This window comes from Saccopteryx bilineata, chromosome 9 (genome assembly GCF_036850765.1).
Source record: "Saccopteryx bilineata isolate mSacBil1 chromosome 9, mSacBil1_pri_phased_curated, whole genome shotgun sequence".
Taxonomy (NCBI): domain Eukaryota; kingdom Metazoa; phylum Chordata; class Mammalia; order Chiroptera; family Emballonuridae; genus Saccopteryx; species Saccopteryx bilineata.
In genome coordinates, this window is record NC_089498.1 from 94681739 (window position 1) to 94707251 (window position 25513).

General features: G+C 39.4%; 1 protein-coding gene and 1 pseudogene across 2 annotated transcripts in view; one reads left to right on the forward strand and one right to left on the reverse strand.

Moving 5' to 3' along the window:
* Nucleotides 1-24686, forward strand: part of CSGALNACT2 (chondroitin sulfate N-acetylgalactosaminyltransferase 2) — a 61241-nt gene extending 36555 nt beyond the window's left edge. For both annotated transcript variants that reach the window (XM_066243692.1, XM_066243693.1), the window contains one exon: nt 22376-24686. In XM_066243692.1, the coding sequence (XP_066099789.1) occupies nt 22376-22668 (293 nt within the window). In that variant the 3' untranslated portion in view covers nt 22669-24686. The remainder of the gene's footprint in view (nt 1-22375) is intronic.
* On the reverse strand, nt 7430-10023 carry LOC136313382 (peptidyl-prolyl cis-trans isomerase G pseudogene; annotated as a pseudogene).
* Nucleotides 24687-25513: the final 827 nt, after the last annotated feature.

Sequence of the window (25513 nt, forward strand, 5' to 3'; positions counted from 1 at the left end):
TTGTCACAGAGGTCTCTTAGTTTCCTCAGCCATTTTGAGCCTCTTTACCTCTTGCTACTCTGCTTCTGTGCTTATGTTTATCTTGTCCTCTAAATCACTGATTTGATCCTCCGCTTCATCCAACCTACTATTGATTCTTTGTAGTGCAGTCTTCATTTCAGATATTGAATTTGCCATTTTTGACTGGTTCTTTTATGGTTTCAGTGTCCTTTTTTTAAAAAATTATTTTATTTTATTTTATTTATTCATTTTAGAAAGGAGAGAGAGAGAGAGAGAGAGAGAGAGGAGACAGAGAGACAGAGAGAGAGAAGGGGGAGGAGCAGGAAGCATCAACTCCCATATGTGCCTTGACCAGGCAAGCCCAGGGTTTTGAATCAGCATTTCCAGGTCGAGGCTTTATCCACTGCACCACCACAGGTCAGGCTTCAGTGTCCTTTTTAATGTTTACTATGTCTTTAAGTTCTCACTGAAATCGGCCCTGGCTGGTTGGCTCAGCGGTAGAGCGTTGGCCTGGCGTGCGGGGGACCTGGGTTCGATTCCCGGCCAGGGCACATAGAAGCACCCATTTGCTTCTCCACCCCCCCTCCTCTCTGTCTCTCTCTTCCGCTCCCGCAGCCAAGGCTCCATTGGAGCAAAGATGGCCCGGGCGTTGGGGATGGCTCCTTGGCCTCTGCCCCAGGCGCTAGAGTGGCTCTGGTCGCAGCAGAGCGACACCCCGGAGGGGCAGAGCATCGCCCCCTGGTGGGCAGAGCGTCGTGCCAGGTGGGTCCCGGTCGGGCGCATGCGGGAGTCTGTCTGACTGTCTCTCCCGTTTCCAGCTTCAGAAAAATAGAAAAAAAAAAAAGTTCTCACTGAGATTATCCATTCTTACTCTAAGATCCTTGAGCATCCTAATAACCATTATTTTAAACTCTGCATCTGGTAGTTTGGCTGCTTCCTTTTCATTTAATTCTGTTTCTGGGGATTTCTCTTATTGAGTCACTTGGGGTATATTTCTTTGTCTGCCCATTGTCTCTGTGTATTAGGTACCTCTGCTCTGACTTCAAAATTTGTTGTGATGTCTTTATGAGGATGGTGGGCTCAGTGTTACAAATCTCCAGGCCACCTAAGCTACTTGCTCAGGTGTTGCTGAGGGTTGTATTTGCCCTCCTGTTGTATGTGAGTCTTGAATTCTGTTGGCCCTTTTATGGATGGAATTAACCGGTCAGGCTTGCTGGCTCTATGGGTCACGTTGATCATCTGTATTAGACGCTGTGCAGTGTCCTCTGGAGTGTAGTTATTCTCAGCAGGGTCTGGTGACTGCTGGATGTGCTCTTTGGGTGTGCCACTTGTGCAGCTAGTTGAGTCTCACACTGGTGTGGTCTGTTAACCACTGCTGGTTGTGTTGGTTCTGGGTCCTCTTGGGCGCGGTTTGGGAATGGGTTATGTCAGCTGTTCTTTGTAATCTGTCACCAGCTACCTGGCTGAAGCTACCATTCTTTACTGTTTGTGCCTGGGTTTTCTGTGCCTGGGTGTGTGTGGGAGGGACTAACCTGTGTATAAAATTCGGCTTCGTCCTGCTTAGAGCTGACAGCAGCTCCATAAAAGGGCCCAGTTTCCTTAAGATTGGCCTCCACTTTTCAGCTACTCCACCTCCTCTTGCAGCTGCCTGGTCTTCCCAAAGGGTCTTCGGTAGACAGATTGTAGAGTGGGTGCAGACTGGCCCCACCCCACCCACCCCTCTACAGGTTGCAAGCTTGTTGGGTTAGGGCCATTGAGATCAGGACAATGTTAGTGGGAAAACTGCTTCAGGGGTCTCTTGTTCAGGAGCTCAGTACAGGGAAAGTGACCTCTACTCCAGAACCTAATCCCTCAGACACTGCTGAATACTCCAGTTGTACTTCTCCCAAGAGAAGTGAGCAGCAGGTTCAAGTTGGGAGGGGCCGACAGCCCTCTCTGCAGAAGTCCTTTCAGCTGAGGAGCTCCTGGTCTCGGGGAGGAAGACTGAGAGTCTTCCACTGGTGTTGTTTGGGACCTTCCCCTAGAAGTGGCTAAGCCCCTCAACTGGTCCCAGCAGTAGGCTCCAAGGAACTCACACTTTGAGTGTCTGAACTTCAAGCCTGTCTCCCTACCCGTGAGATGGAAGCACCAGTCATATTCTTGGGAACATGGTGGGGAAAGCTCTGACCTCAGGCAGCTGAGTCACTGTCTCCCTTGAGGCTTTTCAGCCCCTGCTTCCTGGCCAAGACTGCTTACTTTTTGTCATAGGGTGAGGCAAGAGAAATTTCCAAGGGTCAGGCAGTTGCTTTCCCCATGTTGATGCCACACAGAGGGGATTCTCCATCCAAGAAAGACGGGGACTGGGGTACCAGAGAATGATTCAGCACAAGGGCTCTGGTGCCTGACTTAGCATAAGGGCTCTGGTGCCTGTGTCTCTGAAATTTCCTGTCTCTTTCTTGCAGGCAGTAACCTTGCCTCTTTCTACAGCCAAATGCTATGTGGGTGCATCTTCTAGACTCTGGTTTTCTAGGGTGGGGAGCCCAGCCTGGGACTTAGGACCCACACCTCTCAGGGCGACCCCCCTGCAGCTGAGATGTCCTTTCAGGCCCTTAGCTGCCACTCTCCTGGGAGCAGGGGCAGCCCTTTTCACATCTCTGCCCTTCCTGCCTGTCTCAGTATGGCTTCTGTGAATCCTTGGTTATATACTCCTCTTCATTTAGTCCTGAGTTGGTTTTTCAGGATGATTGTTCTTAAATTTAGTTATAACTCCAGTTAGGTACTGGGAGGGGGTGAGTGGAATGTCCATTTGCCTATTCCATTGCCATCTTGGATTTCCTTGTCCATGCATCTTTAAAAAGTTTTTTGTTCAGCTCAGACTAGTCTCAACTTTAACTCCTATTTCTTGTGTCCTCATCACTGTCAGAATTGTTCTACATGAGGTTGTGACATTTATGTTGCCAGGTCTCTACTTGGTTGGTTCTTTTTATGTTCTTAATTGAGCAGCACATACTTGACCGTTTCTCCCTCAAAACACTCTTGACTCAACTGCTGTTATAACACATTCTGCAGAATTTTCTTTCTCCTCTGGGACCATTTCTCAGTCTCTTTTGTGGCTGTATCTTTCTCTGCACATTTAACCCATAGGCAGTGGCATTTTTCTCAGCATTTAGACCCAGGCTCTGCTTTCCCTATAAACCAGTCATTTCATCCACTCCCTGTGGCTTTAAATCATCTGTGTGCTCATTCTCAAGTTTATATCTCCAGGTTAGCCATTGCTTCTATTTTCCCTTCTGGTATGTTTCACATAACCCAGAAAAACTTGAATTTTAAAGGATAGAAAGAAAATGTAATAAAATATTAATGGTGGTGAGATTATGGGTGGTTTATATTTCCTTCTCCTTTACTTGACTTTCTTTTTTCTTCTTCTTCTTCCCAATATGTTTTTATTTTTTCATTTTTTTAAAATAAATTTTTATTAATGTTAATGGGGTGACATTAATAAATTAGGGTACATATATTCAAAGAAAACATATCTAGGTTATCTTGTCATTGAATTATGTTGCATACCCATCGCCCAGACTCAGATTGTCCTCCGTCACCCTCTATCTAGTTTTCTTTGTGCCCCTCCCCCTCCCCCTAACCCTCTCCCTTTTTCCCTCCCGCGTTCTCCCTCCCCCCACCCCTGGTAACCACCACACTCTTGTCCATGTCTCTTAGTCTTGTTTTTATGTTCCACCAATGTATGGAATCATGTAGTTCTTGGTTTTTTCTGATTTACTTATTTCACTCCATATAATGTTATCAAGATCCCACCATTTTGTTGTAAATGATTCGAAGAAATCATTTCTTATGGCCGAGTAGTATTCCATAGTGTATATGTGCCACATCTTCTTTATCCAGTCTTCTATTGAAGGGCTTTTTGGTTGTTTCCATGTCTTGGCCACTGTGAACAGTGCTGCAATGAACATGGGGCTACATGTATCTTTACGTATCAATGTTTCTAAGGTTTTGGGGTATATACCCAGTAGAGGGATTGCTGGGTCATAAGGTAGTTCTATTTGCAGTTTTTTGAGGAACCACCATACTTTCCTCCATAATGGTTGTACTACTTTACAGTCCCACCAACAGTGGATGAGAGTTGCCTTTTCTCCACAGCCTCTCCAACATTTGCTATTACCCGTCTTGTTGATAATAGCTAATCTAACAGGGGTGAAGTGGTATCTCACTGTAGTTTTGATTTGCATTTCTCTAATAACAAATGAAGATGAGCATCTTTTCATATATCTGTTGGCCATTTGTATCTCTTCCTGGGAGAAGTGTCTGTTCATGTCCTCTTCCCATTTTTTTATTGGATTGTTTGTTTGTTGTTGAGTTTTATGAGTTCTTTGTAAATTTTGGATATTAGGCCCTTATCTGAGCTGTTGTTTGAAAATATCATTTCCCATTTAGTTGGCTGTCTGTTTATTTTGATGTCAGTTTCTCTTGCTGAGCAAAACCGTTTTATTCTGATGTAGTCCCATTCATTTATCTTTGCCTTCACTTCTTTTGCCATTGGAGTCAAGTTCATAAAATGTTCTTTAAAACCCAGGTCCATGAGTTTAGTACCTATGTCTTCTTCTATGTACTTTATTGTTTCAGGTCTTATATTTAGGTCTTTGATCCATTGTAAATTAATTTTAGTACACGGGGACAGGCTGTAGTCGAGTTTCATTCTTTTGCATGTGGCTTTCCAGTTTTCCCAACACCATTTGTTGAAGAGGCTTTCTTTTCTCCATTGTGTGTTATTGGCCCCTTTATCAAAGATTATTTGACCATATATATGTGGTTATATTTCTGGACTTTCTATTCTGTTCCATTGGTCTGAGTGTCTATTTTTCTGCCAATACCATGCTGTTTTGATTATCATGGCCCTATAATATAGTTTGAAGTCAGGTATTGTAATGCCCCCAGCTTCATTCTTTTTCCTTAGGATTGCTTTGGCTATTCAGGGTTTTTTATAGTTCCATATAAATCTGATGATTTTTTGTTCCATTTCTTTAAAAAATCTCATAGGAATTTTGATGGGAATTGCATTAAATTTATAAATTGCTTTGGGTAATATGGCCATTTTGATTATATTTATTCTTCCTATCCAAGAACAAGGAATATTTTTCCATCTCATTGTGTCTTTTTCTATTTCAATTAACAATGCTTTGTAGTTTTCGTTATATAGGTTCTTTACATTCTTTGTTATGTTTATTCCTAGGTATTTTTGTTGTTGTTGTTGCAATCGTGAAGGGGATTATTTTTTTGAGTGCATTTTCTAATATGTCATTGTTCGCATATAGAAAGGCTATGGACTTTTGTATGTTAATTTTGTATCCTGCGGCCTTACTGTATTGGTTTATTGTTTCTAGTAATTTTTTTGTGGAGTCCTTCGGGTTTTCAATGTATAGGATCATATCATCTGCAAAAAGTGATACCTTTACTTCTTCTTTTCCGATATGGATGCCTTTTCTTTCTTTGTCTTGTCTGATTGCTCTGGCCAGAACTTCTAGCACCACGTTAAATAAGAGTGGAGAGAGTGGACAACCCTGTCTTGTTACTGATTTAAGGTGGAAAGTCCTCAGTTTTATGCCATTTAATATGATGTTGGCTGATGGTTTATCATATATGGCCTTTATCATGTTGAGATATTTTCCTTCTATACCCATTTTGTTGAGAGTCTTAAACATAAAATTGTGTTGTATTTTATCGAAAGCCTTTTCTGCGTCTATTGATAAGATCATGTGGTTTTTGTTCTTTGTTTTGTTGATATGGTGTATTACGTTAACCGTTTTACGTATGTTGAACCATCCTTGAGATTCTGGGATGAATCTCACTTGATCATGATGTATTACTTTTTTAATATGTTGTTGTATTCGATTTGCCAGTATTTTGTTTAGTATTTTAGCATCTGTATTCATTAGAGATATTGGTCTGTAGTTTTCTTTCTTTGTGCCGTCCTTGCCAGGTTTCGGTATAAGGGTTATGTTTGCCTCATAAAATGTGTTTGGAAGTATTGCTTCTTCTTCAGTTTTTTGGAAGACTTTGAGTAGAATAGAAACCAAGTCTTCTTTGAATGTTTGATAGAATTTACTAGTTTAACCGTATGGGCCTGGACTTTTATTTTTGGGGACATTTTTAATAGTTTTTTCTATTTCCTCCCTGCTAATTGGTCTGTTTAGGCTTTCAGCTTCTTCATGACTCAGTCTAGGAAGGTTGTATTGTTCTAGGAATTTATCCATTTCTTCTAGATTGTTGAATTTGGTGGCATATAGTTTTTCATAGTATTCTACAATAATTCTTTGTATATCTATGATGTCTGTGGTGATCTCTCCTCTTTCATTTTGGATTTTATTTATTTGAGTCCTGTGCCTTTTTTCCTTTGTGAGTCTTGCCAAGGGTTTGTCAATTTTGTTGATCTTTTCAAAGAACCAGCTCCTTGTTTTATTGATTTTTTGTATAGTTTTTCTGTTCTCTATTTCATTTATTTCTGCTCTGATTTTTATTATCTCCTTTCTTCGGCTGGTTTTGGGTTGTCTTTGTTCTTCTTTTTCTAGTTCCTTAAGGTGTGAAGTTAAGTGGTTTACTTCAGCTCTCTCTTGTTTGTTCATAAAGGCCTGAAGTGATATGAACTTTCCTCTTATTACTGCTTTTGCTGCATCCCAGAGATTCTGATATGTCGTATTGTCATTTTCATTTGTCTGTATATATCTTTTGATCTCTGCGCTTATTTCTTCTTTGACCCATTCATTTTTTAGAAGTATGTTGTTTAGTTTCCACATTTTTGTGGGTTTTTCCCCCTCTTTTTTGCAGTTGAATTCTAGTTTCAAGGCTTTATGATCAGAAAATATGCTTGGTACAATTTCAATTTTTCTAAATTTGCTGATATTGTCTTTGTGGCCCAACATATGGTCAAGTCTTGAGAATGTTCCATGTACACTAGAGAAAAATGTATACTCTGTCGCTTTGGGATGAAGTGTCCTGTAGATGTCTATCATATCCAGGTGTTCTAGTGTTTCGTTTAAGGCCAATATATCTTTATTGATTCTCTGTTTGGATGACTGATCTAGAGCTGTCAGCGGTGTATTGAGGTCTCCAAGTATGATTGTATTTTTGTCCGTTTTTGTTTTTAGGTCAATAAGTAGCTGTCTTACATATTTTGGTGCTCCTTGGTTTGGTGCATATATATTAAGGATTGTTATGTCTTCTTGATTCAGTGTCCCCTTAATCATTATGAAATGACCATTTTTCTCTCTGAGTACTTTTTCTGTCTTGTAGTCAGCATTATTAGATATGAGTATTGCTATGCCTGCTTTTTTTGGGGTGTTATTTGCTTGGAGTATTGTTTTCCAGCCTTTCACTTTGAATTTGTTTTTTGTTAGTTTGTTTGTTGTTGTTTTTTTATTAAAACTTTAGCAGTACAAATTATCCAGGTTGCAGATTATCAAAAGATCAACTCAATAAAGTCCACATTAAAAAAAAAAAAGACAAACATAAAACAATCAAAAAAACAATAAAAAGAGGAGAAACAACATAAAGGAGAGATTCATCACCAAGTCTCTAAAACTTAAAACTCGAGACAGAATGGAAATAAGAAGTTATACAACTCACTCATCCACTTTTGTCTTCATCTGTTCCAGGGCTTGATTCATGATCAAATTTTTTATTTTTATCATGTACATGGTCGTTTTCTTGACCCTTTGATTTTTGGTTTTCTTTTTCCACTGAGGACCTGGTCTTCTCATCCTCCTTATTTTTCAATGTGGAGAACTTTAATTCATTGTCCTGACTACTTTGTTTTATTTTTGAGAATGGACTTGGATCTCTTTCAGCCTTTTTATCCCTGTTATTATTTGAACTATTATGATCACGACTTCTAGAGTACACTCTCTTCTCACCCTCAGAATTTTCTTTTCTGTGTGAACTCTTTACTTTCTTGGTTTCTATATTTCTCTTTGTTTCTGCTTTGACTTTCTTCTCTCTCTGAGCTCCATGAATCTCTCCTCCTTCTCCTTCTGTCTTTACTTCTCGATCTTCCCGGTGTTGCTCTTCTCTCTCGGCTTCGTGATCTTCCTCTTCTCCTGTATTCCTGTTCCCTGTATCTGTGGTACTCCTTGCTTCTGCTGCGATCACGGTCATGGCTTCTGGATCGCACTCTTCTGCTCCTGTCCCTACTTCTGCTTTGTTCCCTTGTCCTACTATTGTAACTGTGTTTGCCTTTAGTTGTATCATGCTCTCTACTCCTAGACTGTGCACGTCTATCCTTTTCTTTACTTTTATTATGATCATGCTCATTACTTTTAGATTCTAACTGTTTAGACTTCTCTTTACTTCTACTCCTCTCTTGATCTTTTTCTTTAGATTCAGACTTTTCTTTTTCTTTAGCATTCTCATGATCCTTTTCTTTACTCCTTGACCTCATCTTCTTTTCTTCATGTCTATGGTGCTTTGTATCCCTTTCCTTACTCTTTGATTTCTCTTTGCTTTTACTCCTACTTTTAGATTTAGCCCTTTTCTTCACCTTGTTTTTATTATACTTGTCATCCTTTTCTGAATTTCTTCTGATGTCTCTCTCTTTGCTGTTAGATTTATGGTCTTTTACTTTCTTTTCCTTTTCACTTTTTCTATTTGGACTCTCAGACACATGCCTGTGATCAGTAATTTTCTTCTCTTTTACTCTAACTGGGCTTCTTTGATTTTCTTTAATTTCATTTAACTCACTCTTATCCCCTTTGATACATCTTTCACCACTTGATGCTCTCATTCTTTGAGCTCTTTGCATTTCTTGCCTCCAATGTGGAGGAGTCTCACTACGTCTGAAACGATCCCTTGATCTGGATCTAGATGGAGTTCGATAACGCCTTGGTCCTCTTCATTTAATTTTCCTGCCAGACCTAGTTACTAAAAGTTGCCTCTGGTATGAAGCGGGCTGGGAGTTAGGTGGATTACTATGCACATTCACATACCACTCTCTTTCCCTGTCTCTTTCTCTGGCTTTTCTTTCTTTTTCATCAGCTTTAGGAGGACTTTTTCGCATTAGAAATCTATTTTCAGGTATAGGAGGGATCTCTTCTGGACAGACAGTAGACTGCGGTTGTGCATCAAGATTTTCAGCCTCACTTTCACTTGATGTGCTTTTCTTGCTTTTCTTTCGCTTCTTCTTTTCTTTCTTGTGTTTTCGGGAATTTTTTCTGTTTCTTTTTTCTTTTTTTTTTATTTCTCGCCAGAAGCACTTTCAGAATCAGAAGAATCAGAAGAGGACTGAGAATCACTTGAGCTATCTGAATCACTGGATGATGAGGAGGAGGAGGATGACTTATGCCTTTTCTTTTCTTCTTTCTTAGCTTTAGATTTGGGAACTAGCTCTCCACAACTGAGTATCCTCACCTCAGCAAATGGTTTGCTAGCTGCGTCTGTTTTCTGGTTTTCTATCTCCCTCACAACTTCTTGACCAGAAATCACTTGTCCAAAAACAACATGATGCCCATCTAAATGAGGAGTTGGTTTCGTTGTTATGAAAAACTGTGAACCATTTGTATCCTTTCCTCTGTTGGCCATTGATAAGAGAAATTCTTTGTTGTGTTTAACAGCAAAACTCTCATCTTCAAAGAATCCTCCATAAATAGATTCTCCTCCTCATCGATTTCCTTCACTAAAGTCACCACCCTGAACCATAAAATCTTTGACAACTCTATGAAAGAGACAACTCTTATAATGCAATGGCTTCTGAGTTGATTTCCCTGTCCCTTTTTCACCTGTACAAAGACATTGGAAGTTCTCACATGTTTTGGGGCACACATCAGAAAATAATTCAAAGACAACTCTTCCAGCTGGTTGATTATTAATGGCGATGTCAAAAAAACATTGTGGACGCTGAGCCTTTATTCCCATGGCTCCAATATTTCAATCTTTAAACATAGAAAAATCAAGGACAAACTAATCCAATCCTTTTTGGCCTCGCACCAGTAATGGTCTCCTCTTCTCAGGGTCCCGTCCTTCAAAGCGCTTCAAATCTACCGCTGCCAGCCTGACCTGTGGTGGCACAGTGGAAAAAGCGTTGACCTGGAAATGCTGAGGTCACCGGTTCGAAACCCTGGGCTTGCCTGGTCAAGGCACATATGGGACTTGATGCTTCCAGCTCCTCCCCCATCTCTCTCTCTCTTTCTCTCTCTCTATCCCTCTCCTCTCTAAAAATGAATAAATAAAATTAAAATTAAAAAAAAAATCTACCGCTGCCAGAAAAGGCGCTAAAGCCCACTACTGCCTCCCTCCCCCACCTGAATTTGTTTTTATCCTTGTTGCTTAGATGTGTTTCTTGTAGGCAGCATACAGTTGGATTTTCTTTTTTAATCCATTCTGCTACTCTGTGTCTTTTTATTGGTAAGTTTAATCCATTTACATTTAGTGTAATTATTGACACTTGTGGGTTCCCTATTGCCATTTTATAAATTGCTTTCTGTTAGTTTTGTATCTTGTTTGATTTTTCTCTTTGTTTTTCTATCATTTGTTTTTGTTTGTATTCCATACTTCTTTCCTCTGGTGCTACCTTTTTTAAGTCATATGTTTTTGTGGTGGTTTTTTCAAGGGTGGTTACCATTAAGTAATGAAAAGGGTACCTACCATATTCATTGTAGTACCCTATCTTATGAGTGTTTCTGCGCTTCATCGTCCTTTGCTACTGTTAATCTCCATCCCCCCCCCTTTATTTTCTTTTGTTGTCACAGTATAAATTTGGTTTTATTGTGTTCTTGGTGGAGCTGTTACTTGTGGTTTTGTTTTGTTTTGTTTTGTTCTTTGAATCTGGTTGGAAAACCCCCTTTAGTATTCCCTGGAGTGGGGGCTTTCTGATGATAAATTCCCTCATCTTTTCTGTATTTGTGAATGTTTTTATATCTCCTTCGTACTTGAAGGATAGCTTTGATGGGTATAGTATTCTTGGCTGAAAGTTCCTCTATTTCAGGGCTTTAAATATTGGGGTCCACTCTCTTCTAGCTTGTAGAGTTTCTGCTGAGAAATCTGATGATAATCTAATAGGCTTTCCTTTATATGTTGTATTCTTATTTTCCCTGGCTGCCTTGAGAATTTTTTCTTTGTCATTGGTTTGTGCCATCATTATGATGTGCCTTGGAGTAGGTTTGTTGGGGTTAAGAAAACTCGGTGTTCTGTTTGCTTCTTGAATTTGAGGCTTTAGTTCTTTCCACAGGCTTGGGAAGTTCTCATCTATTATTTGTTTGAGTATATTCTCCATTCCATTTTCTCTCTCTTCTCCCTCTGATATACCTATATGTTATTCTTTTTGATGGAGTCAGACAATTCCTGTAGGGCTTTCTCATTTTTTATTATTTTTGAGTCTCTTTCTTCTCTCTGTTGTGCCTCAAGTTGCTTGTCTTCTATTTCACTAATCCTACCTTCTATCTGGGCTGTTCTATTAGCTAAGCTTCTTACCTCGTTTTTCAGCTCGTAAATTGAGGTTTTCATTTCTGTTTGATTTGTTTTTATAGTTTCAATATCCTTAGTAATATATTCTTTGTGATCGATGTTTTCTGAGCTCCCTAAATTGCCTTTCTGTGTTTTCTTGTATATCTCTGAGTATTTTTAAGATTTCTATTTTAAATTCTCTGTCATTTAGCTCCAAGGTTTCCAATATGTTAAATTTTTTCTCCATAAATATTTCCACATCTATTTGTGTTACCTCTCTATCTTTTGTATCCATAATATTTGATTTCCTCTTTCTTATTGGCATCTGAGGGTGGTCTTGTTGATAGCACTAATTAGAATTAATAAAGAATAAAAAGTAAAAAAAAAAAGTTAAAAAAGTAAAAAAAAATGGAAAAAAATTTCTTGGGAAAAGAAAAAAAAAAGGAAAAAAGAAAAACACCCCACAAAAAAAAAACAGTAATAATTTATTATTTCCCCCTCTTTTCTTCTCTTCCCCTCCTCTCCCCTCCTCCTTAGGGAAATATCGTGATGACCTGTGAATTATATTATGCTAAATGGAACAAACACTGCCTATAACGGAGGGCCTGAGTTGGGGTGAAGTATTCAAGGGGCAAAAAGGGAGTAGGGACTTACAAAATTCAAAAAAAGGAGAAAACCTTGGTCAAGTATAAAATGATTTGCTTGTAAGTGATGGTCGACTAAGAGATATAATGAGAGGGATAAGAGGGAAACAGAAAAAAGGAGAAAAAATAATAATTTAAATAAATAAATAAATATCTGTTGTATTAAGTGGAGCAAAGACTAAATACAATGGAGACCTTGGGTTGGGAGGAATGCTAATGAGTTAAAAAGCAAAGTAAAAAGCACCCAAAATGCCACAAAAACAAACAAAGAAACCCAAAACAAAACCAAAAAAAACTTGAGTCCCAAATTAAATAATTTTTTCGTGATTGAGGATTGAATGGTAGGAAAAATAAAAGGAGAAAAGAAGAAATGAATAGAAAAGGAGAAATAAGAAAAAGGGAAAAATGAAGGAAGAAAAAAGGAAAAGAAAAAAAGCAAAAGGGGAGAGAGTGAGAGTTAAGGGTTTTGGAGTGTATCCCTAAAGGAGAGTAAGGATGAAGAAAAGAAATAAAATGTAACACTAATGGGTAGTGTAGTTCAAGAAAAGGGAAGAATAAGATGGGCAAAGAATAAAAGGACCGAGGTGGAGGAAATAGAAATAATAATAATAAAGGCAATAAGATAGAAGAAACAAACAACAACGACGAAAAAATAGTGGAACAAGTTATAAAGTCTGTGGATTTTTCTTGATTTTGAGAAGTTAACTTCTTCCTTTTTCTTTTCTCTCCCTCCTCCTGGTCGGTGACTCTGTACCCCAGGCTCTGCCCCTGTGGAACGCTTAGGTAGGGATTTGCAGTTGATGAGATTCTACGGCAATGTCATATAGTTGGCTTCAGTCTCGTTGGTAGTCAAGGCTTGTTGGCGTTTGCAGGGTCCAACAATGAGAGAGTTTGCTTTCCCGGAGCATCCTAGTCTCCCCTTCCTGAGTTAGCAGCCTGGTGATCCAGCTATGAGGCTGCCACTGCTTCTGCCTGGGGAGTAAGAGGCTCAAAGAGCTGGGAAATCCCCACTCTATCCCCACTCAGCGCAAGGCTTTGGGTAAGGCTCTGGCAGTCAGAGCCTCCAGTGTAATCAGGCGGGGCTGGGAGCCAATTTTCTCAAGGTGACTTTCAATAAGCCTCTAGGCCTGTTCAGCGCCTAGCATTCAATGGGACCACTCTCCCAGGCTTTCCACACTTTGTAGCCTGTTTTGGCTGGGAAGAAGAGGCACTAGTCGCTGCTTGCAGTACAGATCTTAACATCTTCCAAGTCCCTCTTGTTAGCATATATCCCTGAGTATGAAGGCTCTGTCAATCAGAAGTTCCCCTGCCCCTTTAGCAAGAGGCACTAAAAAATATCATGCCTCTTGTCTTGGATTGCTGAACAGAGAGAGATCTTATCAGTTAGAGCCCCGTGGGTCAGTTGGGAGGTGCGCAGACTGTCTTTTTTTTTTTTTTTTTTAATAAATTTTTATAAATGGTAATGGGATGACATTAATAAATCAGGGTACATATATTCAAAGAAAACATGTCTAGGTTATTTTGTCATTAAATTATGTTGAATACCCCTCACCCAAAGTCAGATTGTCCTCCGCCACCCTCTATCTAGTTCTCTGTGCCCCTCCCCCTCCCCCTAACTCTCTCGCTCCCTCCCTCCCATGTCCTCCCTCCCCCCACCCCTGGTAACCACCACACTCTTGTCCATGTCTCTTAGTCTCATTTTTATGTTCCACCAATGTATGGAATCATGTAGTTCTTGTTTTTTTCTGATTTACTTATTTCACTCTGTATAATGTTATCAAGTTCCCACCATTTTGCTGTAAATGATCTGATGTCATCATTTCTTATGGCTGAGTAGTATTCCATAGTGTATATGTGCCACATCTTCTTTATCCAGTCTTCTATTGAAGGGCTTTTTGGTTGTTTCCATGTCTTGGCCACTGTGAACAGTGCTGCAATGAACATGGGGCTACATGTGTCTTCACGTATCAATGTTTCTGAGGTTTTGGGGTATATACCCAGTAGAGGGATTGCTGGGTCATAAGGTAGTTCTATTTGCAGTTTTTTGAGGAACCACCATACTTTCCTCCATAATGGTTGTACTACTTTACAGTCCCACCAACAGTGAATGAGGGTTCCTTTTTCTCCACAGCCTCTCCAACATTTGCTATTACCCGTCTTGTTGATAATAGCTAATCTAACAGGGGTGAGGTGGTATCTCATTGTAGTTTTGATTTGCATTTCTCTAATAACTAATGAATCTGAGCATCTTTTCATATATCTGTTGGCCATTTGTATCTCTTCCTGGGAGAAGTGTCTATTCATGTCCTCTTCCCATTTTTTTATTGGATTGTTTGTTTGTTTGTTGTTGAGTTTTATGAGTTCTTTGTAACTTTTGGATATTAGGCCCTTATCTGAGCTGTTGTTTGAAAATATCATTTCCCATTTAGTTGGCTGTCTGTTTATTTTGATATCAGTTTCTCTTGCTGAGCAAAAACTTTTTATTCTGATGTAGTCCCATTCATTTATCTTTGCCTTCACTTCTCTTGCCATTGGAGTCAAGTTCATAAAATGTTCTTTAAAACCCAGGTCCATGATTTTAGTACCTATGTCTTCTTCTATGTACTTTATTGTTTCAGGTCTTATATTTAGGTCTTTGATGCATTTTGAATTAATTTTAGTACACGGGGACAGGCTGTAGTCGAGTTTCATTCTTTTGCATGTGGCTTTCCAGTTTTCCCAACACCATTTGTTGAAGAGGCTTTCTTTTCTCCATTGTGTGTTATTGGCCCCTTTATCAAAGATTATTTGACCATATATATGTGGTTTTATTTCTGGGCTTTCTATTCTGTTCCATTGGTCTGAGTGTCTATTTTTCTGCCAATACCATGCTGTTTTGATTATCGTGGCCCTATAATATAGTTTAAAGTCAGGTATTGTAATGCCCCCAGCTTCATTCTTTTTCCTTAGGATTGTTTTGGCTATTCGGGGTTTTTTATAGTTCCATATAAATCTGATGATTTTTTGTTCCATTTCTTTAAAAAATCTCATAGGAATTTTGATGGGAATTGCATTAAATTTGTATATTGCTTTGGGTAATATGGCCATTTTGATTATATTTATTCTTCCTATCCAAGAACAAAGAATATTTTTCCATCTCATTGTATCTTTCTCGATTTCCCTTAACAATGCTTTGTAATTTTCATTATAAAGGTCCTTTACATTCTTTGTTATGTTTATTCCTAGGTATTTTATTTTTTTTGTTGCAATCGTGAAGGGGATTATTTTTTTCAGTTCGTTTTCTAATATTTCATTGTTGGCATATAGAAAGGCTATGGACTTTTGTATGTTAATTTTGTATCCTGCGACCTTACTGTATTGGTTTATTGTTTCTAATAATCTTTTTGTGGAGTCCTTCAGGTTTTCGATGTATAGGATCATATCATCAGCAAAAAGTGATAGCTTTACTTCTTCTTTTCCGATATGGATGCCTTTTCTTTCTTTGTCTTGTCTGATTGCTCTGGCCAGAACTTCTAGCACCACGTTAAATAAGAGTGGAGAGAGTGGACAACCCTGTCTTGTTCCTGATTTAAGGTAGAAAGTCCTCAGTTTTATGCCGTTTAATAGGATGTTGGCTGATGGTTTATCATATATGGCCTTTATCATGTTGAGATATTTTCCTTCTATACCCATTTTGTTGAGAGTCTTAAACATAAAATTGTGTTGTATTTTATCAAAAGCCTTTTCTGCATCTATTGATAAGATCATGTGGTTTTTGTTCTTTGTTTTGTTGATATGGTGTATTACGTTAACCGTTTTGCGTATGTTAAACCATCCTTGAGATTCTGGGATGAATCCCACTTGATCATGATGTATTACTTTTTTAATATGTTGTTGTATTCGGTTTGCCAGTATTTTGTTTAGTATTTTAGCATCTGTATTCATTAGAGATATTGGTCTGTAGTTTTCTTTCTTTGTGCCGTCCTTGCCAGGTTTTGGTATGAGGGTTATGTTTGCCTCATAAAATGTGTTTGGAAGTATTGCTTCTTCTTCAATTTTTTGGAAGACTTTGAGTAGAATAGGAACCAAGTCTTCTTTGAATGTTTGATAGAATTCACTAGTATAACCGTCTGGGCCTGGACTTTTATTTTTGGGGAGGTTTTTAATAGTTTTTTCTATTTCCTCCCTGCTGATTGGTCTGTTTAGGCTTTCAGCTTCTTCATGACTCAGTCTAGGAAGGTTGTATTGTTCTAGGAATTTATCCATTTCTTCTAGATTGTTGTATTTGGTGGCATATAATTTTTCATAGTATTCTACAATAATTCTTTGTATATCTATGATGTCTGTGGTGATCTCTCCTCTTTCATTTTGGATTTTATTTATTTGAGTCCTGTGCCTTTTTTCCTTTGTGAGTCTTGCCAAGGGTTTGTCAATTTTGTTGATCTTTTCAAAGAACCAGCTCCTTGTTTTATTGATTTTTTCTATAGTTTTTCTGTTCTCTATTTCATTTATTTCTGCTCTGATTTTTATTATCTCCTTTCTTCGGCTGGTTTTGGGTTGTCTTTGTTCTTCTTTTTCTAGTTCCTTAAGGTGTGAAGTTAAGTGGTTTACTTCAGCTCTCTCTTGTTTGTTCATAAAGGCCTGAAGTGATATGAACTTTCCTCTTATTACTGCTTTTGCTGCATCCCAGAGATTCTGATATGTCGTATTGTCATTTTCATTTGTCTGTATATATCTTTTGATCTCTGCGCTTATTTCTTCTTTGACCCATTCATTTTTTAGAAGTATGTTGTTTAGTTTCCACATTTTTGTGGGTTTTTCCCCCTCTTTTTTGCAGTTGAATTCTAGTTTCAAGGCTTTATGATCAGAAAATATGCTTGGTACAATTTCAATTTTTCTAAATTTGCTGATATTGTCTTTGTGGCCCAACATATGGTCAAGTCTTGAGAATGTTCCATGTACACTAGAGAAAAATGTATACTCTGTCGCTTTGGGATGAAGTGTCCTGTAGATGTCTATCATATCCAGGTGTTCTAGTGTTTCGTTTAAGGCCAATATATCTTTATTGATTCTCTGTTTGGATGACTGATCTAGAGCTGTCAGCGGTGTATTGAGGTCTCCAAGTATGATTGTATTTTTGTCCGTTTTTGTTTTTAGGTCAATAAGTAGCTGTCTTACATATTTTGGTGCTCCTTGGTTTGGTGCATATATATTAAGGATTGTTATGTCTTCTTGATTCAACTTCCCCTTAATCATTATGAAATGACCATTTTTGTCTCTGAGTACTTTTTCTGTCTTGTAGTCAGCATTATTAGATATGAGTATTGCTACGCCTGCTTTTTTTTGGGTGTTATTTGCTTGGAGTATTGTTTTCCAGCCTTTCACTTTGAATTTGTTTTTATCCTTGTTGCTTAGATGTGTTTCTTGTAGGCAGCATATAGTTGGATTTTCTTTTTTAATCCATTCTGCTACTCTGTGTCTTTTTATTGGTAAGTTTAATCCATTTACATTTAGTGTAGTTATTGACACTTGTGGGTTCCCTACTGCCATTTTATAAATTGCTTTCTGTTAGTTTTGTATCTTGTTTGATTCTTCTCTTTTGTTTTTCTATCATTTGTTTTTGTTTGTTTGTGTTCCATACTTCTTTCCTCTGTTGCTACCTTTTTTAAGTTAAGTGTTTTTGTGGTGGTTTTTTCAAGGGTGGTTACCATTAAGTAATGAAAAGGGTACCTACCATATTCATTGTAGTACCCTATCTTATGAGTATTTCTGCACTTCATCGTCCTTTGCTACTGTTAATCTCTATCCTCTCCCCCCTTTTTTTCCTTTGTTGTCACAGTTTAAGTTTGGTTTTATTGTGTTCTTGGTGGAGCTTGTTACTTGTGGTGTTGTTTTGTTTTGTTCTTTGTATCTGGTTGGAAAACCCCCTTTAGTATTTCCTGGAGTGGGGGCTTTCTGCTGATAAATTCCCTCATCTTTTCTGTATTTGTGAATGTTTTTATATCTCCTTCGTACTTGAAGGATAGCTTTGATGGGTATAGTATTCTTGGCTGAAAGTTCCTCTCTTTCAGGGCTTTAAATATTGGGGTCCACTCTCTTCTAGTTTGTAGAGTTTCTTCTGAGAAATCTGATGATAATCTAATAGGCCTTCCTTTATATGTTGTACTCTTCTTTTCCCTGGCTGCCTTGAGAATTTTTTCTTTGTCATTGGTTTGTGTCATCTTTATTATGATGTGCCTTGGAATTGGTTTGTTGGGGTTAAGAAAACTCGGTGTTCTGTTTGCTTCTTGAATTTGAGGATTTAGTTCTTTCCACAGGCTTGGGAAGTTCTCGTCTATTATTTGTTTGAGTATATTCTCTATTCCATTTTCTTTCTCTTCTCCCTCTGATATACCTATTATTCTTATGTTATTCTTTTTGATGGAGTCAGATAATTCCTGTAGGGCTTTCTCGTTTTTTATTATTTTCAAGTCTCTTTCTTCTTCTCTCTGTTGTGCCTCAAGTTGTTTGTCTTCTATTTCACTAATCCTATCTTCAATCTGGGCTGTTCTGTTAGCTAAGCTTGTTACCTCGTTTTTCAGCTCGTGAATTGAGTTTTTCATTTCTGTTTGATTTGTTTTTATAGTTTCAATTTCCTTAGTAATATATTCTTTGTGTTCATTGAATTGTTTTCTGATTTCCCTAAATTGCCTTTCTGTGTTTTCTTGTATATCTCTGAGTATTTTTAAGATTTCTATTTTAAATTCTCTGTCATTTAGCTCCAAGGCTTCCAATATGTTAAGTATTTTCTCCATAGATTTTTCCACGTCTATTTGTGTTACCTCTTTTTCTTTTGTATCCATAATATTCGATTTCCTCTTTCTTATTGGCATCTGAGGGTGGTCTTGTTGATAGCACTAATTAGAATTAATAAAAAGTAAAAATTAAAAAAAAAAAAAAAAAAAAAGGTAAAACACCCCACCAAAAAAAAAAAACTAATAATTTATTATTTCCCCCTTTTTTCTTTCTTCTCTTTCCCTCCTCTTCCCTCCTTAGGGAAATATCGTGATGACCTGTGAATTATATTATGCTAAATGGAACAAAAACTGCCTATAATGGAGGGCCTGATTTGGGGTGAAGAGTTCAAGGGGCAAAAAAAGGGAGTAGGGACCTACTAAATGCAAAAAAAAAAAAAGGAAGAAAATCTTAGACAAGCATAAGATGATTTGCTTGTAAGTGATGGTCGACTTAGAGATATAATGAGAGGGATAAGAGGGAACCAGAAAAAAGGAGGAAAAAATAATAATAAAGAAGAAAAAAATAAAAATAATAAGTAAAAGTCTGTTGTATTAAGTAGAGCGAAGACTAAATACAATGGAGACCTTGGGTTGGGAGGAATGCTAGTGCGTTAAAAAGCAACGTAAAAAGTACCCAAAATGCCACAAAAATAAACAAACAAACAAGAAAAAAACAAAAACAAAAGCGAAAAAGAAAAATAAAGCCAAAAAAAACCCTTGAGTCCCAAATTAACTAATTTGTTCGTGATTGAGGATTAAATGGGAGGAAAGTAAAACAAGAAAAGAAAAAACGAATAGAAAGGAAAAAATAAGAAAAAGAGAAAAACGAAGGAAGAAAAAAAAAGGAAGAGAAAAAAACAAAATAAAGCAAAACAAAAAAAAAACAAAAGAGGAGAGAGTGAGAGTTAAGTGTTTTGGAGTATAACCTTAAAGGAGGGTGAGGATGAAGAAGAGAAATAAAATGTAACACTCATGGGTAGTGTAGTTCAAGAAAAGGGAAGCATAAGATGGGTAGAGAATAGAAGGACCGAGGTGGAGGAAATAGAAATAATAATAATAAAGGCAATAAGATAGAAGAAACAAACAACAAAAAAAAAAAATTAGTGGAACAAGTTGTAAAGTCTGTGGATTTTTCTTGATTTTGAGAGGTTAACTTCTTCCTTTTTCTTTTCTCTCCCTCTTCCTGGTCGGTGACTCTGTACCCCAGGCTCTGCCCCTGTGTCACACTTAGGTAGGGATTTGCAGTTGATGGGATTCTATGGCAATGTCATATAATTGGCTTTAGTCTTGCTGGTAGTCAAGGCTTGTTGGCGTTTGCAGGGTCCAACGATGAGAGAGTTTGCTTTCCTGGAGTCTCTCTCCTAGTTCCCCCTTCCTGAATTAGCAGCCTGGTGATCCAGCTATAAGGCTGCAACTGCTTCTGCCTGGGGAGTAAGAGGCTCAAAGAGCTGGGAAATCCCCACTCTATCCCCACTCAGCGCAAGGCTTTGGGAAAGGCTCTGGCAGTCAGAGCCTCCAGTGTAATCAGGCAGGGGTGGGAGTCAATTGTTGTCAAGGTGACTGTTTAGTGCCTAGCATTCAGTTGGACCACTCAATCCAGGCTTTCCACACTTTGTAGCCTGTTTTGGCTGGGAAGAAGCACTAGTCTCTGCTTGCGACTAGTGTAGTATAGATCTTATTATCTGCCAAGTCCCTCTTGTTAGTATTTATCCCTGAATATGGAGGCTCTATCAATCAGAGGTTGCCCCCACCCCTTTAGCGAGAGGCACTAAAAAATATCACGCCTCTTGTCTTGGATCGCTGAACTGAGAGAGATCTTATCAATTAGAACCCGTGGGTGCGCAGATTTCGTGGGTTAAGCTAATTTCAGTGATTGGGTCCACAGCTGTGCTCCCGAAGGTATTTCAGGCTGCCTGAGCGCCCCTCCCCCAACGCTTGATTGTTAGCTTGAATGGCTGGGTGAGGTGCCCCGCCCACGGAGAGAATCTCCCAAGGAGGGAAGACCACCTTGGCGCCTCTCCCGCTCGCCCCGCTGCTGGCGGCTGGGGCGCACCGGGCGCAGGATAATGGGGCACCCTGGGTGTGCGGGCCAGTAGGTTGCTCTGGGCGCGTGGATTGCCCAGGGCACGCACGCGAATGGGGTGCTCCGGGCACCGGTTCCTGGGGTCTCTCACTCACAGTGCACGGGCTGCTGGGAACGTTAGCGGTGCTCGCTCTGCAACCGGACCGGGCGCGCGCCGGCGAGCAGCTTCTAAGTGTGGGCAGTACTCGCTCTGCAACTGGACTGGGCCCACACCGGCGGCTGCTCGCCGCTCCCGAGTGTGGGCCGACTCACCGCAGGCGCACTCCCTCCGCAGCTCCCGAGTGTGGGCGGTACTCGCTCTGCAACCAGACCGGGCGCGCGCCAGCGGCTGCTCACCGCTCCCCAGTGTGGGCTGACTCACGTCAGGCGCACTCCCTCCGCGGCTTGAATGAACGTCCCTGCGTTAGCTTCTTCTACACCCTCGTTTCTCAGATTCAAGTGATAACAGTCCTTTTGCTTTCAGTTTGTGTGGAACTCCGGAATGCTCCGAGGATAAATTTTTCTGTTTCTAGTTGATAAATTTGTTGTGATTTTGGGGAGATCTGTTGGACGCGCTGCTCACAGCGCCATTTCCGTGACGTCACTCCACTGTCTTTTAAGCTAATTTCAGTGATTGGATCCGCCGATGTGCTCTAGAAAGGATTGCAAGCTGCCCGCGCACCCCTCCCCAACGCTTGATTGTTAGCTTGAATGGCTGGGTGAGGTGCCCCGCCCACAGAGAGAAGCTCTGGTGTAGGGAAGATCACTTTGGCGCCCTTCCCGCTTGCCTTGCAGCTGGCGGCTGGGGTGCACTGGGCGCAGGAGAATGGAGTACTCTGGGTGTGCGGGCGAGTGGGGTGCTCTGGGCACGTGAGCGAATGGGGTGCTCTGGGCACGCCAGTGGCTGGGGACGCTCGCTCGCAGTTGCGCAGGCTGTTGCTCCCCCAGTATGGGCGGGCAGTTGCACGGTGGGTTGACTCACCACAGGCGCACTCCCTCCTCAGCTTGAATGAACGTCCGTGCGGTAGTTAGCTTCCTCCACACCCTCAGCTCCCTCCCCACTCTGAGATTCAAGTGATAGCAGCCCTTTCGCCTTCAGTGTGTGTGGAACTCCGGAATGCTCCAAGGATAAATTTTTCTGTTTCTAGTTGATAAATTTGTTGAGATTTTGGAGAGATCTGTCGGACGCGCTGCTCACGGCGCCATTTCCGTGACGTCACTCTATTTGACTTTCTAAATATTTCCTATGAACTTTGAAGTTTACAAAGCAATCTCACATATTTAATTTCATTTTGATATTCTTAACAGACCTTGAGCTCCTAGATGTCATATGGTAACTAGACTTCCAAACTAGGATGTCAGTCCTCAACATGAGGCATCTGTGGGCTCTATACCATACTGTCTCATTTGAAGCAGAACACTTAAACCTTTATTAGATTGACTGTGTCCTGGCTGCCAGGCAGTTACATACAATGTTAATTTTGACCCTACAGGTGGATTTGACATAGAAGTTAAAGGTTGGGGTGGAGAAGATGTTCATCTTTATCGAAAATACTTACACAGTGACCTGGTTGTGATTCGGACTCCGGTTCCTGGCCTTTTCCACCTGTGGCATGAGAAGCTCTGTGCTGATGAGCTGACCCCTGAGCAGTACCGCATGTGCATCCTGTCCAAAGCCATAAACGAAGCCTCGCACTCGCACATGGGAATGCTGGTCTTCAGAGAGGAAATAGAGACACACCTCCGCAAACAGGCGTACAGGACAAACAGCGAAGCTGCCGGCTGACTTCGTCTGAACCACAGACCAGCTTTATTTATTTGGCCTTAATTCCTGTCCCAGATGCAGTGCCTCTTTCAGAGCAGATATGCTTATCTTTTGTGTTCTTTCTGACATTGCTTTACTTTCACAGTTAACTTCATATGAGAAGAAAAAGCAACTGTTTCAATGCAGAGCCTCTGTTTTGTAAGAGTACTGCATTATGGAATCATTTAAAAATTGAAGTTTAGTGTTTGGTCCCAGAAGTAGTTTTGAGTTAGTTTCTACTCTGTGCTCATGCTCTGGGGCATCCTGGTTGCCTCTGGGCTGAGGGTGGGATGTGTGGTGACAATGGACAGGGAAGGAGCAGTCCGCTCCCACAGAGATGGAGACAGGTTGAGTGTGTGGACAAGGGTTCTTCACCTGCCGACCACTGAGTGAACTTCCTTGGTTTTTAAACGAAGATCTTTGGTCAGTTGCTTAAAGAATTTCTTTTTTTTCACTGAAACAGAGGCTAATTAAGTGACACATCTGAAATTCCCAGCCAGTCAAGAGAAGACAGAAGTTAAAACCCCTTAACTTCATGTTACTTAGTCCCCTGAATGTCTGCTTTTGAACAAATGGGTTACAGTAGAATGTACTCAGATTAGAATCTATGACTTGATTCAAAATATGAAGTGTTATCTGTCATTATGTTCAGGATTAGAAGTCAGAGTTGCTGTAGCCTGTTTTGAAATCACCATGGAAACATCACTGACAGACATTTATGTGTATTGGAACACAAGACACTAGTAGTGTGTGGGAACCTCAGTGTACATGAGCCAGGGCTGCCAGAGCCTCCTCGTGGTGGATGGTGCAGAGTAGATGAGCATAGCATGGCACTCTGTGGCTTTGCTTTGTATTGTTTCATTTAGCATGGGCCCATATGTATTCACTGTTCATTTTTTCCTAATATGTTATATGCTCCACCTGTATTTGCACTATTATAATACTTTGAGTTGAGAGTGTTTCACTGAAGGGAGAAAAAAGAAATTTAATGAGGGATACCATAAGATCACACTGATTTGAGAAAAAAGGAGGAGAGGGAAGGTAGTGCTAATGGAAATCTAAACTATAGAAAATTTTAGAGATATATATCACTTGCAGATAGAAGAATGATTTGAGGTATAATACATGAGATAAGATAAATAATAAATTATATTCGGATAGGACTATACCATGTTATTTATCACACATCTTTTACCCTGGGATCAATTACTAGATCCAGAAATTGGAGATGGTTTGAAACGTGTGGGCATGCATAGATTTTTGAAACCTTGGCTTTTTTTTTTTGGAGAGAAGGGGAGAGAGAGAATCATCCACTTGTTGCTTACTTTAGTTGTACATTGCCTCTTGTACGTGCCTTGACCAGGGGATTGGCCTGGTTACCTCAGGCTCAAGTAGAGCCAGTGACCTCGGGTTTTGAACTGGGTGACCTCAGCATTCTAGGTTGACACTCCATCCACTTCGTCACCACCAGTTCGGCAAACATTTGGCTTTTAAAAAGGGACCTATGTTGTATTCTTTCTATTTGTACATAAACCTCTGAAAAATCACAGAAGAAAAATCATTACTCTTTTGGCTCAGTAAATCATACCATCTGAAATATATATTATAAATTTCAAATTTCTTGGTGCTACATGAATTCAATTTTGTAATAACTCTTACTAATTATTATAAGTTTTAAGTTGGGGTAGCACTTAGTCTTGTTTTAAGATATGAAATGACTGTGCAAAATTATTCAGATTATTGTCTCCTTTTATATACAAGTATTTATTATGAAGGACAGTGAAAGTAAAAGAACCTAATTATTTGCAAAGGTAAGTTTCAGCTTGTTTTCTGACAGGATCAAATGACTTTATCTTTATTCCTGTTTTAATATTAATTTTAATTAACTAGCTGTTAATTTAAAGATGGAAGCTAAGCAGTGGAAATAGTACTATGTTTTTGGCATTAAACAGTACCAATAAAATATTTTATTACCAAAAATTAAATGAAAATGTAATAAATTAATTTTTTTCTGTTGTAAAATAGCATAAGTACAGAAATGTGTGCAGCTCTAATTGTGTACTTTAAAGAATAGTAAAGCAGACACTAAATCACCAGCTACCCAGATTAAGAAACAGAATGTTACCAATGAAAATCTTTCTGTGTGTCCCTTCTTGGTCACATCGCATTGCTCTGTCACTGTCCTGGTTTTTGTGGTAATTTTTCACTTGTTTTCCTTCTTAGTTTTCCCAACTGTGTGTGCATATCTACCCAATGGACTATTTAGTTTGCCTGTTTTTAATTTAAGTACATATTATTTCAGTATATCTTTTAAACTTTAATTCAGTATTATGTTTTCGAGGTTTACTCATGTTATTCTAAAAATTAATTGTTATTGTTGACTAGTATTCCACTGTGTGAACATGGTCATGCACTGCATAATGACCTTTTGGTCAATGACAGACTGTCTATATGACAGTAGTCCCATGATTATAATGGCGCTGACAAACCCTGTTACCTTATGATGTCTAAACATCAGAATCATTGTCTTGAGGACTAAGGAGCACGTCATCGCCTTTTTGTATCAAATTTATTAGGATGACATGGTTCACAGAACCATACAGGTTTCAAGTGTACAACCCAAGAAAACATCATCTGCACACGCATGGTGCACCCATCGGCCCAAGCCAATGTGCTGCATCTAGGAAAGTGTAAGAAACTAAGACAAATGGTGTAATTTTTTAAAAGAAAGTTTAAAAAGTTAAGTTTTATTTTCTTTGGTTAGAATAAGAGAGGGTCCTAAGTCTCTATGGTTAATTCCAATTTTTATTGTTGAAAGTATGAGTAT